This window comes from Rhincodon typus, chromosome 2 (genome assembly GCF_021869965.1).
Source record: "Rhincodon typus isolate 14 chromosome 2, sRhiTyp1.1, whole genome shotgun sequence".
Lineage (NCBI taxonomy): Eukaryota > Metazoa > Chordata > Chondrichthyes > Orectolobiformes > Rhincodontidae > Rhincodon > Rhincodon typus.
The window spans coordinates 53,698,721-53,718,403 of record NC_063333.1 but is presented as its reverse complement, the minus strand read 5'-3'; the positions used below and the strand labels follow the sequence as shown (position 1 = coordinate 53,718,403).

Here is a 19,683-nt window from a genome sequence, read left to right as displayed (position 1 = left end):
ATGTAAGGACTGCTCCATACCACTCATTGTTCAGTTCGCTGGCAGTCCTATAATCTAAGGACCACAAAGCTGGTCTTCTAGCAAAGGTGTAGGCTGTTTCTTCAAGGCAGCCTTTAAAGTTTGGACTGCTCTCTCTGCCAGTGCATTGAACAATGAGTGGTATGGAGCAGTCCTTACATGCCAAATCCCATTTGACTTTAAGAACTAACCAAACTCCCTGCTGGTGAATGATAGCCTATTATCTGTGACCAATACTTCTGGGACTCAGTGTTAAAAAAGACACATGCAGTTTTTCAATGGTCATCCTACTGTTTGCACGTCCAACTACTTTGAGCAGGAATCTGCAATACCCAAGAACAAACCCATGAAAGGGCCTGCATAGTCGATGTGCAACCGAGTCCAAGATTTACCCAGCCATTTCCACGGATGTACAGGAGTTGCTGACGGTAATTTGCATCCTTGTTAACAATCTGGGCACTGCTCACCAATGCTGCTATGACTGTATCCAAGTATGACCACGAGACATAGCTTCTCACCAACATCTTCATTTTGGAAACCTCTAGATAGTCCTGGGGGAGTTCGGCCAGTTTTTGATTAAAACCTTTGCTCGGGACAATCACTCTTGCTCCCCATGACAATGTGATGTTCTCTACCGTTAAGCGCATCTCTCCAGTTCCAAATTTTATTCTGGTTGTGATGGCCCTTTGGTTTACCCCATTAATACCAGTTGTTTCAATTTTGAAAGGACTGGATCTGTATCCAAAGACTGATATGGTCAGCTGTGACTGGGAACATGTCCAGAAAATTTAATATTACAGACTCTTCAACTGGTACCACCGGTCATGTAACTCTGAATAGGAGGCGGCTCAATGCATCTGTATTCATTACGCAGCTTCCCAGAGGATGTTCTAACTTGTAATTGTAAGTCGAACCCATCACTGAATGTGGCACAAAGCTATGGCCAGCACTGCCTAGTCTTCTTTAAGCAGACCCAACAGGAGTTTGCTGTCTGTGCCAATCAAATTTTCATCTATTAAGCAGTTGGTGGAACTTCTGGACTCCAAATAGGACTGCCAATCCTCCTTTTTCAAAGCATATTTAGACTCAGCATTGGCCAAAGTCTCAGCTGTGTAAGCTTTGGGTGTTCCTTTCCATTGGGCTACCTATGAGTTAATACCACCCCAGTGCCATACAGGGAAGCATCATGTCAATAGCAGATTCTTCTTGGGGTCATACAGAGCAAGCACCATGGAGGATGTTAAGTGTTTCTTTACTTCATGGAAGGCTAGGACTTGTCTACGCAACCATTTCCAAGACTGACCATTTTTAGGAGTTGATGTAAAGGTGCCAGGATGGATACCAGGTTACGTTATGAACTTTCCATAACAATTTACCAGCCCAAGAAACGACCTAAGCTCCTGGACAGACGTAGGAGCCAGGGCACCTTTGCTCGCCCTCACTTTATCTTCCACTGGGTGTAACCCCATCTTATTGACTCTGTGGACCAAGTAGGTCACTTGTAGGGTCTGAGAACACATTATTCCTCTCTCAGACACACACCTGCCTTGGAAAAACGCCTCAGGACAACATCCAAGTGTCCCTTATTAGTTTTGCCTGTTATTAGGCCAACATCCAGGCAAAATGGCAATCCAAGGTAGACCTAGTAAAATGTTTCCATCATCCACTGAAAAATTGAACATACTGACGATACCCCAAAATGGCAGTCTCGTATATTGGTACGAGCCCTTATAGATATTACTTGCAGCATACTTCTGGGAAGCCTCATCTAAACACAATTACAAGTAAACGCAGCTCATGTCCAGCATCATGAAGGACAGTGACGCTGTCAGCTATGCTTATAAATCCTCTATGCAAGGGATTGGTTATTTAACTAGCTGTGAGAAGCAGTTTAGCTTTTGTTTAAAATCCACACAAAGGGGAACTGGATCCATCAGGCTTCAAAATCATTACGACCAGTGCCACCCATTCTGAGAAGTGGATTGCTGGGATTATTCCTTCACTTTCCAGCCTTCTGATTTCTGCCTCTTCTTTTGCCCATAAGGCAAAATGGCACTGAGGGGGGGAGCTTGTAGAATCGCAGACATCCTCCTGGTCAACATGCCTTGGTTGCTCTGATAGTCCTTAGACCTTCCTGTAAGACGTCTGAGTATTTAATTAGGACTTCAGTCAACTTTACAGGCAAAAGTAGAGGCAGAATTCAGAAGGCTAGAAAGTGAAGGAATAATTAAATCATTCCAATTCGCAGAATGAGCAGCACCAGTCATATCAATTTTGAAGCCCGATGGGTCAGTTCAAGAATTCGTCCCTCCCTGATGCCCTCAATGCATTTTACACAGTTCAAACAGGAGGTCAGCAAAATGGTGTCACCAGCCCCTGACAGCCACAGATGCACCTGTTCCCTCAGTCACAGCTGCAGATGTCAGATCGGTCTTCACGAGAGTGAACCCAAGGAAAGCAAGCGGCCCAAATGGAGTTCCTGGCTGTACATTTAGATCCTGTGCAAACCAGCTGACATCTTTAACCTCTCCTTGCTACAATGTGAAGTCCCCACCTACTTCAATTAGACCACTATCATCATGGTTCCAAAAGAAACATATGCCTCAATAACTACCAATGGCTCTGACCTCCACAATTGTGAAGTGCTTTGAGGTCAGACATGGCTCATATCAACTCTAGTCTTCCAGCCTGCCTTGATTCCTTGCAATCTGCCTACCGGCACAACAGGTCCACAGCACTTGCCATCTCCCTACCCCTACACTCAGTGGAACATGTGTACAATAAAAGATACTTACATGAAGTTTCTACTTACTGACCACAGCTCCGCCTTCAACACTATAATCCCAAAGAAACTAATCTCTAAACTTCGAGACTTAGATCTCTGCTCCACCCTCTGCAACTGAATCCTCGACTTCCAGACCCACAGACCGCAGTGAGAATAGGCAACAACACTTCCTCCATGACAATCCTCAACACCAGCACCCTGCAAGGCTGCATACACAGCCCCTTACAATACTCCCTGTACACTCATGACTGAGACCAAATTTTGTCTGAACTCCATCTGCAAGTTCACTCATGACACTACCTTTGTAGGCCGGATCTCAAACAATGAGACAAGATGTAGGAAAGAGATAAACTGCTTGGTGGCATGGTGCAAGGATAACTTCTCCCTCAACGTCAGCAAAACTAGAGAGGTGATCATCGACTTTAGGAAGGAGGGGGCACACCCCTATCTACATCAATGGAGCAGAGGTGGAGGTTGACAGCATCAAGTTCCTAGGAGTGACAATCACCAACAATCTGTCCTGGGCCACCCACATCAATGTTACAGTCAAGATGACACAACAACGCCTCTTCTTTCTCAGGAGTTTAAGGAAATTTGACACATCCATACTGATTCTCACCAACTTTTACACGTGCACCACAGAAAGCATTCTATCTGGATGCTTCAAGGCTTGGAACGGCAAGTGCTCTGCCCAGGACCGCAAGAAACTAGTGAGTTGTAAACAGAGCCCAATCCATCACACAAGCCAACATTCTATCCATTGACTGCATCCACACTTCTCACTGCCTCAGAAAGGCAGCCAACATCAAAGACTCCTCCCACCCCAGTTATAATCTCTTCTAACCTCTTCCATCAGGCAGATGATACGAAAGCTTAAATACATGTACCAACAGGTTCAACAACAGTTTCTTCCCTGCTGTTATTTGACTTGTGAACGGATCTCTCAAATCTAATGTTGATCTTGCTTTTTCTGTAATTTTGTATTCCTCGATCTGTTCTATCATCCTATGATCTTTCCATGATATGATGTGCCTATACTGCACACAATACTTTTCACTATATCTAGGTACATGTGACAGTAATAAAACAGATCCAATCTGCCATTTTCTAATTGAAAAACGTTCAGCCAATTGAGGTGAATCGCTCACAACCAATTTCGTCCATCAAGCTTGGGACTGAACCTTTTACTACAATCATTGATAACAGAACCAGTTGCTTTTCATAAGAGATTGGGACCAAATTTCTACCCATAATCTGTAAAGCCTCCCCAGTATAGGTCCTCAGCCTAGCCTGGGTCTTGCGCAAAGTTAAACGCCGAGTGCCAGAGCAAATGTTATTAAAAACTGGTTCTGCGATTACCGATACAGCTGGTGTCGACCTCCATTAGAACTGGATGATCATTTAACCAGACATTTATCTTGATTGGTTCTGATTTTGATGTTGCTAAACAATTTAACTGTTCCAAGTCAGATGTAGGTGAACTTTCCAGGGTATGAACTCTCTTGGATACCAGCCTATGAGTTATTTTACTCAATTTAGGTGTAGTAGGACTCCTGTGCTGTTGAGTCTGCAAACTGCCAATACGACAATGGCTTATCGGCCCAGATCCTGGAGAAAATTTTAGCTGTTTTGGTTGCATGGAAAAGTGCCAGGGGTGGTGGGGCTGGTGGGGAGTGTGGAGCGGACAAGGGAGTCACGGAGAGAGTGGTCCCTCCAAAAAGCAGATAAGGGTGGGGAGGGAAAAATGTCTTTTGGCCAAGGCTTGACTTTGTTTTGGGGTTTCGCTTTAGGTTGACTTACAGTCGCTCTGATCAGGATATGTCCCGAGTGAGGTTATGCAATTGCCTGCACTCAAGTGGTGCTCTCCAATCTCAGTCAGACTGATAAGGGTGTCCACTTCCTTCGGAATACCCTGCAACTCAAATGCTCCACTTGCTGCATTTCCCACGCTAAAGCTAGATGAAGCACCTGTTTGAAGTCCGGTTGGGCATCAGCTAGGTGTTTTTTTTGCCTAGTTATATCATTAATCTCACACTGTTTCGTCTTAAGTATCTTATTAAGGGTTAAACCAAAGTCACAGGCTTCCGACAATCATCGTAACCGAGTCAAAATTCCTGATACAGGTTCCCCTGTATCTCGAATTACCAAGTAAAAGCGATAGCATCTCACAATTAGAGGTGGCTTAGGGTCATAATATTCCTTAACTATGTCCGTTAATTCTTGAAAGGTATTAGTTATCTGGTGCCATAGGGAACATTACTTTCCTGACGACAGAAAAAGCTGCCGCTCCACAGGCTGTCAGGAGAATTACTCATTTTTTGTCCGCCGCAATGTTGTTTGCAGAGAAAAAATAATGCATCTTTCCACATACTGTGCCCAGTCCTCAAAGGCAGGTTCAAATGAGTCAAGTTTATAAAACAAAGGCATGATGTAAGAAATGCCTGCCCAAACTTAGATGATTGTTACAAGAGAGTTTCTTCAGAATTGTGCTTTACTCCTGTCGCCACTGAAATAACTCCAGAGGCCAGTATCTTGTCACCAAGTCTTGCTTTTATTTAAACATGAACAGTCGATGACATTAGTACTACCTCATTCAGATGTCAGGAACCACAGAGTCAGTACCTCTGACACATAACCCTTTTTGTGTGTCAACCAGGGCTCCCTGATTTGATGTGATTAACAGCCCCAATTAGGGAACTCATTCTACGATGTCCAGCTGGCTGACTTCATTAACAATCATTACAGACATATCGCAGACTTAGAGCACATTGCTATTCAGCACCAAACTGACACTGTTCTACAGGACAACAATAAGCTAAAGCTGGCCCACGAGCTAGATCAAGAATGGAAACACTGCCTCCTCTGCAAATGGCAGAATTTACCCTTACACAATTTCAAATCGAGCAGTCTTTCACAAGACCTTCAGACTCTAACTTAAAAAGGTATCAAAGAAGAGCATTTCAGCTTACCTCAGCTGAAGCAGCAGAGTTGCACTATATATGGTGTTACAGGGAAAGAGTAAAGCATCATAGTTACACAAGGTTAATGAACATGGGTATAAAAGAAAGTATTATGTTATGAACTTTCATCTCTTTATGGGTAGAAGAATCAATATTTATTCCTTTACATCAGTTTCCCTTGTTATTCATCCTTAGGATACTTGAATTCCAAAAGGCATTTAATAAACTGTCACAGAAAAATATTATTGGCAAGGTAAGGGCTCATGAAACTATGGGAATCAAATTAGATGGATAGAAATTTGGGGGGGTCAAGAAGCAAAGACCAGCCATGATTCAGGCATTCTGAAGTTGGCAGGTTGTGCGCTGAGGTCCAAGTATACAATCACTAAAAGGGCTATACATTTGTGTGCAAACTTGTTTATTCTTGTACTCCAATTGCCATGCAAAGGGAGGTCTAGTAAGAATCAGTGTTGGGGCCTCAATTGTATATAATGTATGCAAATGACTTTGGGACTTTGACAATGCAAAGCTAAGCAGAAATGTAAACCAGTCAAAATGACACAGCCAGGTACAAAGAGATATACAGACAGGGTAAGTGAGCAGGGAAAATAAAAAGGCATATAAACAATAAACGTAACAAAAAAGAGAGTTTATGCACTTTGATAGTAAGAATAGAAAAGCAGATCGGTTTTCAAAAAGGTATGGCATTTTATATACAGATGGTCAGAGAAACTTGGATATGGGCATATAAGGTTTGCAAAATGTTAGCAGGCAGGTGCAACACAAAATCGGGAACAATGTCATGATCACATTGCTGTATGGGGACTGGAGTACAGAAACAAATGTACTGTTACAAATATACAGCCCTTTGTTAAAGGCACACATGGACCATTGTGCAGTTATGATCACCACTTTTAAGAAACAATATACTTGTTTTTGATGAAGTACAGTGATGGCTCATCACTTTACACATTCTTCAGGGTCATGCCCTAGGCCCAACCATCTTCAGTTACATCAATGATTTTTCCTTCATCATGAAGTCAGAAGTGGTGCTGTTTGCTAACGATTGCATTGTTTAGCACCATTCGTGACTGCTTGGGTACTAAAGTAGCTCATGTTTATTGCAACATTCAGGTTATGGCTAAGTGACAAATAACTTTCACTGCCACAGAACTGCTAGGCAAAGACCAGCTCCAACAACTAACGCCCTTCAGCATTCAATGGCATTACCAGTGCTAAAGCCCCTACTATCAATATCCTGGGTGCTACCACTGACTAGAAACTGAACTGGACTACCCATAAAAATGTAATATCTACAAGAGCAGGACAGAAGCTAGGAATTCTGCAGAGACTCCCCTCCTGTATCTCCAAAGCCTCTCACCTTATATAAAAAGGTACCAGTCAGGACTGTGATGGAACACTCTTGACTTTCCAGGATGAGTCCAGCTCTAATAATAAAGAAAACTGACACCAAGACAAAACAGCCTGCTTGATTGGCAACCCATCCACCATCTTTAAACATGTATACCCTTCATCAATGGTAGTGTGTATCATCTAAACAATGCACTATAGCAACTCAGGGTACATCATTCCAAATCCGTGATCTCTACCAGTTAGAAAAACAATGCAACAGATGTACAGGAACACCATGAAGCTATGCAAGATATTAGTTAGGACACACAGGTGGAGAACTGTGCACTTCTGATCACCATGGTACAGAAAGAACTGGAAAGAGAATGCGATGGAGATTCACCAGGATGTTGCCTGGACTGACACATTAACAGTTATGAATGTAGATTTGATAGGCTGGGGTTAGTTTTCCTTGCAACAAGGGTGGTGGTGGTGGTGGTGGTTGGAGGAATGGGAAGGGATTGGAAATGCTGTTTCTAAGTTATGAAAAACATAGCTTCGGTAGATTGTAAGAAACTCTTCCCCCTCAGTGGAGGGATCAATAACCAGGGACCATAGATTTACGATAAAGGGCAGAAGATTGAAGGAAGAGATTTTTCACTCAGAGGGCAACAGGTATCTGGAAACTCTCTGCCTGATAGGTTGGTAGAAATGGGACCCATTGCAACATGCAAGTAGTATGCTACTGACCACGTGTCAGCAAATGGAGCTTGAGTAGATAGGTGCTTAATGACTGGTGTGGACTCAATGGGCCTACGCTGTAAAATGCTGACTCTAGTCCCCAGGCAAACCATAAGCCATACTGAGTTGAAACTGCTGTGCTGTTCCTTAGTTGGTCAAAATCTTGGAACTCCCTTCCAAATAGCACTGTAGGCTTCAAAACACAACTGGAGATATTACCTTATTTAAGTAACTAAACCATCCTGAGGGAGTTACCTGCAACTAACCCAACTCAGAGTTAAGTAAAGGTCAGTGCAACGAAGCCAGTTTCCCAGTGTATCTTGGCTTAAATCCCCATATTCTGCTCCCATTTGAAAATTTTGAAGTTATGCTAAATTTTTATAAAACACTGGTTAGGTTCCAGCTGGAGTACTGTGTCCTATTCTGGGCACCATACTTTAAAGATGAATGTCAAAGCTTTGGCAAAGGTGCAGAGGAAATTTATTAAAAACAGAAACGATGTAATTAGGGATAACAGAGTGGTGGAGCTGGAGGAACACAGCAGGTCAGGCTGCATCAGAGGGCTGGCCTGCTGTGTTTCTCCAGCTCCACACTTATCTCTGACTCCAGCATCGGCAGTTCTTACTATCTCTGAGCAAGTTATAACCATGTAAATAGGGTTATTTTTGCTATAGTAGTAATACGTGAAGAGATTTGATTGGCACATTCAAAATTATGAAGGGTCTTCAAAAAGCATTTCTAGAACACAAGGATCAGTAATCAGAGGATCCAAGCTTGAGATAATTAGTAAAAAGAACTAGAGAATGAAAAAAATTAGGTTATGATATAGAACGTTAGCTTTGAAAGAGTGATGAAAACAGACAAACAGCTTTTACAAACGAGAATGTGAAAAATATTTGAGAAAAGTTTGCAGTTATACAGGAAAAGCCAGGAAATGGGATAAAATGGACAGCAATTTTCAGGGGGCCAACAGAGTCATGACGAGTTGAACAGTCCCTAAGATTTCAAAATCCTTTCTAAAGGGGAAGAAATCGGAGTCATCCTGGTTTTAGATTATATATAAAGCTGAATTCCTATTCTTAACTTTCTATCAGACTGAAATTAAGCCCAGTTCCTTCCACAAAAAATTAGTGTGAGCTTCCAACAACATACATTCCCTCATAAATAAATCTAAGGGCATTATTGGAAACTCCCACCAGAATTTTAATTTTTTTTTCCTTCTATATGAAATGATGATAAATTGATCCATTTAAATTTTCTTGCTACCATTTTTGGATTCTAAATCTCAAAAGTCTGAATCTGGAGAGGAAGTGAGTTCAAAGTTAAACAATCATCTTCAAATAATTTTAAAGCATATCTTGATGAGCATAGCAGTGGAAAATATTAAAGAAACAGCAAGCATTACAATGTTATTATAATTCACTGAAAAATCAACAGATCTGTAGGCTTTTAAAACCAGTTAATTGTTAATATTAGTGTTATTTTTATGGGATCAAAATTCACTTACTTCAGAAATAATCTTCTGTATATCCACATCATTGTGAAATGAGACAAAGCCATATCTGAACATAAAAAATAAATACTACATGAGAAGGAAAAGACTGGCATTTTTATTGCACTTTTCACAACTTCAGGACATTCCAAAACAGTATTACAGCCAATTAAGTACTTTGAAATGAAAACAGAAAATGCTGGAAATACTTAGTAGACCAGACAGCATCTGTGGAGACTGATAACATTTTAGATCACTAATAGTTTTGTCAGAGCTGGGGGGAAAGAAATACGATACACAAACAGGTTTTAATAAAGCAGGTAAAAGGAAGGGGGAGGAAATAAGAGGGGATGAGACAAGCAACGTAACAAAAAGATGTGCAGAGAGGAAGCATAGATGGAAATTGCATGATCATTACCAATAGCTGTCATCTGAGAAACATGAGGGGTGCAGCTATGACCTGAAATTGTTTAAACAAACAGAGCCATGAGTGGATACAAAATGCCCAAAATGAAAGAGAAGATGAAACTATATTGATCTTCATTAGAAGTCTAAGAGACAAAGGGGCCAGAGTGCAAGTGAAGCGAAAAATTAAAATGAGAAATTGGCTGGAAGGTCAGGGTCACACTAGTAGACTGCATGGTGGTGTTCCAAAAGGCAGCAACCCAATTTGTTTGGCCTGTTCACATTGTAAGCAACACATAAAAGACCTGTTATGAAGTTTGCTTTGTAACCACCAAAGCAATTTCTAGCCAATGCAGTGATTCTGAATTGTAGTCAGTGTGCTAATTGAGTAAAGAACTGGAATGTCACAGAGGGTTTGGTCCTTTCACAATGGCCAAGGAAAAGGGCATGTTAAATAGTGTTTGTTGGTGCTATCATGCGGAATGTGTCAGAAAATAATGAAGTGAACAAAGGAGCTCATAGTATGGAGGACAAGGACATGGGAAAGTCATTTATGGTGCTTGGAGAGTGGAATGGTTGTGAGAAGTGTCAAATGGAACAGACAGCAGTTGCCAACCCCCTAACCCCTCTTAACAATAAGAGGAACACATCTGAATCACAATTAGTAAGTTGACATTGTCAGAATAGACCTGGCAGAGAAACCAGGCAAACAAAATACAGAGTGTAAATCAAGATAGCTGCAGAAGTCAGCAAGTTTAAGGCAAGCAATGATCAAAAGGCTCAGCCTTCCATTTGTAGGCCGAGAAGTCAAGTAAGCAGGGTATCAAAGATGGATTGTGTAAAGGGGAGGTAATAAGTTACAACTGGATCAAATAATTAATCCTTTTTGAGTTTGGGCAAGGGCAAATTAGGACACACAGACAATTAATATAGTGCAAAAGTGGGAAGACAAGTGGAACAAAATTACTCCATATATTCCAAGCAAAGCTAGGAACAACACAAAGTCCTGAAGTAGCACTTAATTTGGAGGAAAGATTGTCCACAGTGAGAAAACTTCAGCCAGTGGAGTGTGGAGGTGGATAAGACCTATTGAGGCCTCCAATCAACGAAGTAGTGGAGAGGTTTCAAGGATGTCATGGTGGTAGGCTGTCCTTTGTGCAAAGGTGATTTGTCTCCTAGATGAATACTATAAAGTGGCAGAGATTGTCAGCAGAATCTTGTTTGTCGAATGAAAGTCAAAAATGTTGAGATAGGGATAAATCAGTTTTCTTGGATAAGAACAGGCTGGAAAAAATCAGTGCACTAGGGTCCCATTCTTGGACCCTGAGGAGCAGCAGCAAGCAGGCTGGGCTGGGGAACTCTTGATGCTGGGGGGCATGGAGTGTCTCCAAAACAGGAGATTAATGACGAGTTCAAAAAAGGAGTCTAAGAAATGATGGCATGGTATTCAGTGGTGGGGTCATGGTCAAAAATGCCGTAAGAGTGGAATTAAGGCTCTACTAGAAGAGGGTGTGTTGGTAAACAATGGTGCTGCTCTTGGCAGCAAGTCAAATGATAGCAGGGATGGACCCGATAAAATAGTGTTATAATTTCAGAGAAACGTAGGTTATTCAAGGGACCACTGAAATGGAACTAGCTGATGAGAATTACTGGTATCATAATAAAAATATCCGGAGAGTAAGAGGCCAAACAAAGGGGTCTAAATAGAATGGGAATTCTGAAGACAAGAGAGAAAGACAATACTAGGGCCTCTGCACTCAACAGATCACTGCCAACACCAAACAACCCAGCTTTCTGTGGAGGAGAAAACAGAGTTAACGTTTTGGGTCCGGTGACCCTTCCTCAGAACGGAGGAAGGGTCACCGGACCCGAAACGTTAACTCTATTTTTTCCTCCACAGATGCTGCCAGACCTGCTGAGCTTTTCCAGCAACTTTGTTTTTACAGCACCCGCAGTTCTTATGGTTTTTAAACCAGCTTTCTGCTTTTCAGCCCTCTGAAAAGACAGTTTTCTCCACAAGACCACAGTTCACTCCTCCATCAACACCTTCCCATGCAAGTGCCAGAGGCAGAGCACTTGTCCTTTTAATCACCTGTCTTATCCAGGTCCCCAAAACACTTGAGATTCAAGAAGTAAACATTTCAATTTAGTACACTATATTAATTTGTCCAAAATACACACACAGTCTCCTTTGTAATTAAAAGACTAAACACTATACAATATTCTGTAAACATTCTGCGTTCTGGATTAGTCTGAACTCCCAATACTGTCATTTAAACTTCAGCCTACCCAGTTCCCCGACACCTGTCCTTGGCTTTCAACTGTGTTCCAATGAAGCTCAACAGAAGCGGTATAAACTGTATCACAGATTGCCTCCGGTGTTTTCTGACATCACTGCATTCAATATTTTCAGACTGTTACCATAACTACTTTTTGGAAAGGTAGCTGTTGTTGACGATTCTGATTTTTCTAACTGCTTCTCAAAATGCATTTGTTTTATTATGTCTTTTACTGTGCACTACATTTTAATCAATCCGGATTTCCACCCGTTCACAGGGCAGCCACGGTGGCACAGTGGTTAGCTTCACAGCGCCAGGAACCCAGGTTCAATCCCACCTTCCGGTGACTGTCTGTGTGGAGTTTGCATGTTCTCCCCGTGTCTGCGTGGGTTTCCTCTAGTTTCCTCCCACAGTCCAAAGATGTGCAGGCTAGGTGGACTAGCCATGCTAAATTGCCCATAGTGTCCAGGGATGTGTAGATTAGGTGGGTTGTGGGAGATCAGTCTGGGTGGGATTCTCAGAGGGTCATTGTGGACTTGTTGGGCCGAACGGCCTGTTTACACACTGTAGGGATTCTATTATTCTATGATACAACTTACACATATTGCCGCCCCAACCACCCACTGTTTTCCTTGCCTCTACAATTATTACACACTAGAAATCTAACTATCTAGTTCTGATAGAAAGTCAGATACTCTCAGATCACACCCAGAATGTACGTTTCATTCACTTATCTTCAATGGAATTGGGCACAAAAACTGGACACATTGAACATCAGAGTAAAATGCAGGGACAGCCCCGGTAAATCACTGTTGCAATCATGGGTGCCAGAATCAAAGTTGGATTAAAATTTACTAGGTGGTTAAATAAGTTAAAAAGTTAAATTGACAGTCCTATTGTCCAACAAGCAGTTGAGATTATAAGAATGGCTGAAACCAAACTGAGAACCTCAGGAAAAACTTCTAACATAAATGAATGGACCCAAAAATGAAAGCACTGCAAACCAGGCTGGAGGCAGAAAACCTTCTACTAGATAAAAACGATTTGGATAGAACTTAGGAGAAATTGGTGGTATCGGGGACAGTGAAAGTTACAAAGAGATCTTGATCAATTGGGTCAATGGGCTGGGGAGGGGTAGATGGAGTTTAATTTGAATAAATGCGAGGTATTGCACTTTGGTAAAACAAACAACGCCAGGACTTGTACAATTATTGATAAGGCACTGGGTAGGGTTGTTAGAGACACCTGGCGTTCAGGTACGTAAATTTTTTGAAATTTGCGTAACATGTAGACAGGGTGATTAGGAAGGCATTAAACACGCTTGCCTTCATTATTCAGGCTTTTGAGTACAGGAGTTGGGACGTCACGGTGAGGTTGTACAGGACATTGCTGATGCTTCTTCTGAAGCACTGTGTACAGTTCTGGTCACCCTGCTAAAGGAAGGACATTATTAAATTGGAAGTGTTTGGAAAAGACAGACCAGGATGTTGCTGTAATGTAAGGTTTGAGTTGTAAAGATGGGCTGCGTAGGCTGGGACCTTTTTCAACCAGAGCATAGGAGGTTGAGGAGTGACCTTATAGAGGTTTAGAAAATCATGAAAGACATAGAAATGGTGAATAGCAAGGGTCTTTTCCCTAGGTTGGGGAGTTCAAAACTAGGGAGCACATTTTTAAGGTGAGAGGAGAAAAAATTTAAAAGGACATGAGGGGCAACTTTTTCTTTAAATATAGAGTGGCTTGTAGGTTGAATGAACTGCCAGAGAAAGTGGTGGTTGCAGGTATAGTTACAATATTTAGAAGATATTTGGATAAGTACATGACTAGGAAAGGTTTGGAAGGACATGAGCCAAACACAGACAAGTGGGACTAGATGGTTTAGGAAGGTGGTCAGTGTGTGCTAGTTGGACCAAAGGGTTTGCTTCCACAATTCTAAGCTTTTTAAATGATCCTTTAGACAGTGATAGTCTAAATTAAGTATCTGCTTTGTAACAGCACAGCAGTCCCATGCACCAATGGCACAGCTGCAACGCTTGGCTCCTCTATAAGTCCCAAAAGCACCAGAAATTTGAACAAGCCAGCAGTGTAACTCATTTGAGAAATGAATGATGGGTATGGGGCAGAAATCATGCATTCTTGAAGGGGACTTGACAGTGTAGCTACAGAGAGGTTGTTTCTCCTTTGGGAGTTTAGGACCAGAGAGCATAATCTCAGACTAAGGGTCATCCATTTAAAATGGAGATGAGCAAGAATTTCTTCTCTTAGAGGGGAGCAAATCTGTGAAAGTCTTTTCTGCAGAAAGCTGTCTAGGCTGTGTAGTTAAGAATATTCCAGGCTGAGGTGGATATATTTTCAAATCAATAAGGGTATCAATGGGTTTGCGGAAAAAGCAGGAAAGAGGAATTAAGGCAAGACATGGATTCAAGATGGCAGCCTCATGAAGCTACAGTAAATTGGGAATTCATCGAGTGAGGTTGGTGAGAAGCAAGGGAAGGGAGTATGATCAGCAAACACTGATTGACGTGAAAGAGGGCAAAGTTGGATCAACTGGATATCTTGATGATATTAAGTAGGAACGAGAAACATTTCCTGGAGATATGGTGAAAATGCTTAGTCAGCTAGGATTGGAATCAGTAGGATAAATCCAGACAGATGGATATGGAAAAGTGCTGGAAAACATTTGGCTGGGCAGCGATAACAAACATGTCTCAGAAAAGTGAGAAGGGTTAGGAGTAAAGGGCCCAAGTGAGCACCAGCAAACCATCTGTCCTCTGCAGTCAGGAAAATAGCATCTGGTGAGGTACTGTGGTATCTTTGTGCTGTTGAGAATAGGAACTGGCAAAAAAGGCTTCTTATCACTTTGAGACCACAGCATACAGGCTTGTTTGAAAGAAATCAGCAGCAATAGTTTGGAATGATTTGATGGCATGAAAATGGAGAGAAGTTGTAACTTTCATAAACACTGACAGAGTTGACTTTGATTGTTCATGCATGAAGGTATGAAACAAGGAGACGACATCACCTCAAATCACTGCTTCGTTTGGAAAACACAGGTAAATTACATTTCACACACCCAGTTAGCTCTAACTGAGTCAACAGGCCCAGCATCTGATGGAATGACCAGGAAAATTCAGTGACTTTTCCTCCTCTATGAGTGCAAGGGAAATTCTAACTTTAGATTTTATTGCTGCAAATTTAAACCGCAGGTAGCAAGAAAGTTAAGTTGAAAACAAAAGTAAAATGCTACTAGTAATACCAAAACAGGAATGCAAAGGGAATCTAGAAAGCATTATTACTCAAACCTAAATGAAGGAAATAATTCAACTCATTTAAGAAATTAACTTTTAACAGCCAGAATACACTTTATTTTCAGCAAACATTTCACATGAAAATTAAGAGTCAACCATACAGCTCATTGAGCTGATTTTCAGGCTCAACTTGTTTCCCATCTGCTCCCCATATCCACCATCTCTCAAAGCCTCTCCTTTCCCACAGTATTCTGAGCAACTCTTGTCTGTTTGATCTTATGTTAATTGGTATGGAGCTAGAGGTCACCACATTTGAGGTTCCAGATCCAAAACAGAGAAGCAGAGTCCTTGAATATTTTTAAAGACAAATTAATACATTCTTAAACAAGTAGTTGAAAGATTATCAGGGGTAAGCAAGGACTCTTGCATGCAGTAGTCCCTACCTCTGAGCTGGAAAACACAACTTCAAGTTTCACCTGCTCAGAAATCAACACTAGTGAACAGGTTGATTAAAAATATCTATCAGGGGTAGATGAGACTGTGGATTTGAGGTCACAATCAGATCAGCCACAATCTTACTGAGTGGCAGAGAACGCTCGAGAGGCTGAACTGCCCATTTCTGCACCTGATTCATATGTTCCTATATGCGTTTTTTTTTTAATAAATTCAAACCCTAACTCCCCAATCTCCCATGGTAGAACATTATTCAATAATGGTTCCTACATGGGTCATGACAAACGAAATCTCCCTGTCCTCCCCACTAGCCATACGGAGACGACTTTAATTCTGGCCCTATATCTTCAGAACTTCTAGTCATGGCTACAGACATAGACATACGAGGCATTGTTTTATTTTATTCATTGACGGGATGAGGGCATCACTAGCTAGGCCAGCATTTATTGCCTGTCCCTAACTGCCCAGAAAGAAGTTAAGAGTGAACCACATTGCTGTGGATCTGGAGTCACAGACCAGGTAAGGATGGCAGTTTCTTTCCCTAACAGACATTTCTGAACCATGGGGTTTTCTGACAATTGACAATGAATTCATAGTCATCGTTGGACAATTAATTCCAAATTCAAATTCTATCATGGTGGCATTTGAACCAGGGTTCCCAGGACATTACCTGGGTCTCTGGATTAACAGTCCAATGATAATACTATTAGGCCATCACTGCATTCTCCACAAACAATGGGAAACTATCATAAATTACATTAATCCTCTAAATAAAAAGTGATGATAGCAGGTTCTATAAACAATATGCCCACCTATTTTTTCTTCACCAGCATCTTAATCAGGTGAAGTCCAAAACCTAGCAAATGACTACTTTTGCCAAACTAATTACAAAATTAAATTTCAAAACAAGGACCAAAATAAATTTGAGCATGAACAAGAGTATATTTGATTTGTTAATAAATATCTTACCCTCTGGAAACACCACCTCCATCGCTGATTATTTTAACTTGCTTCACAGCACCATACCTTGTGAAGAAACCTCGCATCTCATCCTCACCCATCTGAAACGGATAAAATATAGCAGTTTATTCTGTTTGAAGACTCTACAAATACTTGGAAAAATAGAGCAGCATAAGTATCTGTGCGTTATTAAAAGTTTAAAATTTAAGGTTATTTCTTAGGATCTGCAACACTTTCAAGGCCAAAAAAGAAAAAAAACTGAGCAATACAGGTTGATGTCTTTAGGTCCTAAACACCACTTCACCCAATCAGGCAGTCAAGTAGAGAGTTTGTAGTTGTAAAAACTGCATAGGCCAATGTCCCTTAGGTTTCCAAAGTTTCAGAATATCATGCTTTAGTGTAGCATGATTTCTTCTCTGCTTCCCCATCCAAAAGGAGACTTCCAATTTTTGGGGTAACAGAATTTCTATCTAGTAATTTGAATATTACTACAGTCACAGATTTAATGGTCCAAATTGGAATCCTCATGAAACATTTGTTAGGAAACTGAATGCTACCTTTCATGGAACAATCTATGGTGTGGAGGGAAAGCTTGACTTTTATTCAAACAAGATGGTTTTTTGCACCCCGGTTTACAAAAGCAATTCTACGTACACCGTTCTATAATTTTTCAAGCCAAAAGATGACCCGTTCTCCTGACTGTTTTTCAAACTGGCCCAATCTTTAATTATTTCCAAGAAAAGCATTAATAGGATCCTCAATTCAAAGAAAACCGAGAACTTGGCAATTAATCTAGTAATTATTTTCCATGCAGGAGAAAGGGAGGTGGATTGGTCGAGATATTTATTAAAAATCTACACAAACAACAAAGATCCTACAAATAAAAACAAAGTAACCAAGATGGACAATTTCAAAATTAGGATACAAGTGAGGAGGAGAGGAGGTCCTTGTTTTTCCTGAAAAACAGAGCAGGGCAGCAGCTTCATAAAGAGAACAGCGGACCTATGGAGTGGGTAGATGTAGAATACTGTTAATATCTCTGTTGTAAAAGCAATAAGTGATTCAATTATTGGAATAAGCACTTTGGGCAATGAAGCCTTGTCCTGGGATGGGTGATTGTGTTGACCTTGTCTCCTCTCCTTCCAAGCCTCCTGCAGTCTTTGTTTGGCCAATTTCCCAACATTGATAGGAACAGGATTTGCCTGTATGCAAGTATCTACTCCATTACTGCATCTGAAAAAGCAAACAGCTCATTTTGAAAGAAATATCCCAGCGGCACTGATCTGAACTGAATATAATGACATTTTGCTTTAAGGTGTGTTCATCTGAAGCAAAACAACTGAACGGTCATATCAGCTAATAAGAAAAAGAACAGGAAGTTCACTTGGCCACTTGAGACTACACCATCATTCAATAAAATCACAGCTGAACTTCAAAATCATCTCCACCCTGATGTCACTTAAATCCCCTCAAGTACCCCAAATCCATCAACTTATTTTTTTTTCTTAAATATGCTCAGGAACTCGACATCTACAGCCTCTAGTGTAAAGAAATTCTAAGATTCACACTACAGTGAAGAAATTTCACGTCTCAGTCCTTTGCAGCCGCTACCTTCCTCCAAGGCCATGCTCTGCACTCAAAACTTTCCAACCATAGAACACCTCTATTTCAAGCTTTCTATATGTTAAGCATTCATAGAGATATACAGCACGGATACAGATCCTTCTGTCTAACTCGTCCATGCCAACCAGATATCGTAGATTAATCTAGTCCCATTTGACAGAATTTGTCCTACATCCCTCTAAACCCTTCCTGTTCATATACCCATCCAAATGTCTTTTAAATGTTGTAACTATACCAGTCTCCACCACTTCCTCTGGCAGCTCATTCCGTATACACACCACCCTCTGCATGAAACAGTTGCCCCTTAGATCCCTTTTATATTTTATTTTACCTTAAACCTATACCCGCTAGGTTTGGACTCCCCCACCCCAGGCAAAAGACCTTGTCTGTTTACCCTATTCATGCCCATAATGATTTCATAAACCTCTAGGGTCACCCCTCAGCCTCCGACGCTCCAGGGAAAATAGCCCCAGCCTATTCAGCCTCTCCCTATAGCTCAAACCCTCCATCCCTGGTAACATCCTTGTAAATCTTTTCTGAAACCTTTCAAGTTTCACGACATCCTTCTGATAGCAGGGAGACCAGAACTGCACACAGTATTCCAATAGTGGCCTAACCAATGTCCTGTACAGCCACAAAATGACCTCCCAGCTCTTATACTCAATGCACTGACCAATAATAGTGAGCATACCAAACGCCTTCTTCACTATCTTATCTACTTGCGACTCCACTTTCAAGGAACTATGAACCTGTACTCCAAGGTCTTTGCTCAGCAATACTCCCCAGGACCATAAAGAGTACAAGTCCTGCACTGATTTCCCTTTCCAAAATGCAGCACCTCACATTCACCTAAATTAAACTCCATCTGTCACTCCTTCACCCACTGGCCCATTTGATCAAGATCCCGTGGTACTCGGAGGTAACTTTTTTTGCTGTCCACTACACCTCACTTCCAGAGAATACAATGCCTATCCCAGGAATAATTTTACCAACCTTTTATTGCACTTACTCTATTAGGTAAATAGATACTTCCTTAGCTGAAGAAATCCAAAAACTGTACAAAAATATCTCAGTCAAAAATATATTCAGTCAAATTTGTTAGACAAAGTGATCAAATGTATAGATAACAGTTATGCAGTTGATGTAGTCTACATAGACTTCAGTAAGGCATTTGACAAGGTCTCACACTCCAAATTGGTTAAGCAGCTCCACGTGATCCAGGGCAATTTGGATCCAAAAAAGTGGCTTAGTGACACAAAGCAGACAGTGATGGTCAAAGATTGCTTTTGTGACTGGTAACCTGTGTTCAATGTCATACCACAAGGTTTGGTACTGGGGCTTTTGCATTTTGTTGCATGTTAATAATCTAGAG

The 19,683-nt window shown here is 41.2% G+C and overlaps 1 protein-coding gene across 6 annotated transcripts in view; it reads right to left on the bottom strand.

The window, feature by feature from the left end:
* Positions 1–19,683, bottom strand: part of dazl (deleted in azoospermia-like) — a 153,198-nt gene that overhangs the window by 98,732 nt on the left and 34,783 nt on the right. For all 6 annotated transcript variants that reach the window (XM_048613226.1, XM_048613213.1, XM_048613221.1 and 3 more), the window contains 2 exons: positions 16,698–16,789; positions 9,362–9,416 (listed from right to left, as the gene is read on the bottom strand). In XM_048613226.1, coding sequence (XP_048469183.1) covers positions 9,362–9,416; positions 16,698–16,789 — 147 coding nt within the window. The remainder of the gene's footprint in view (positions 1–9,361; positions 9,417–16,697; positions 16,790–19,683) is intronic.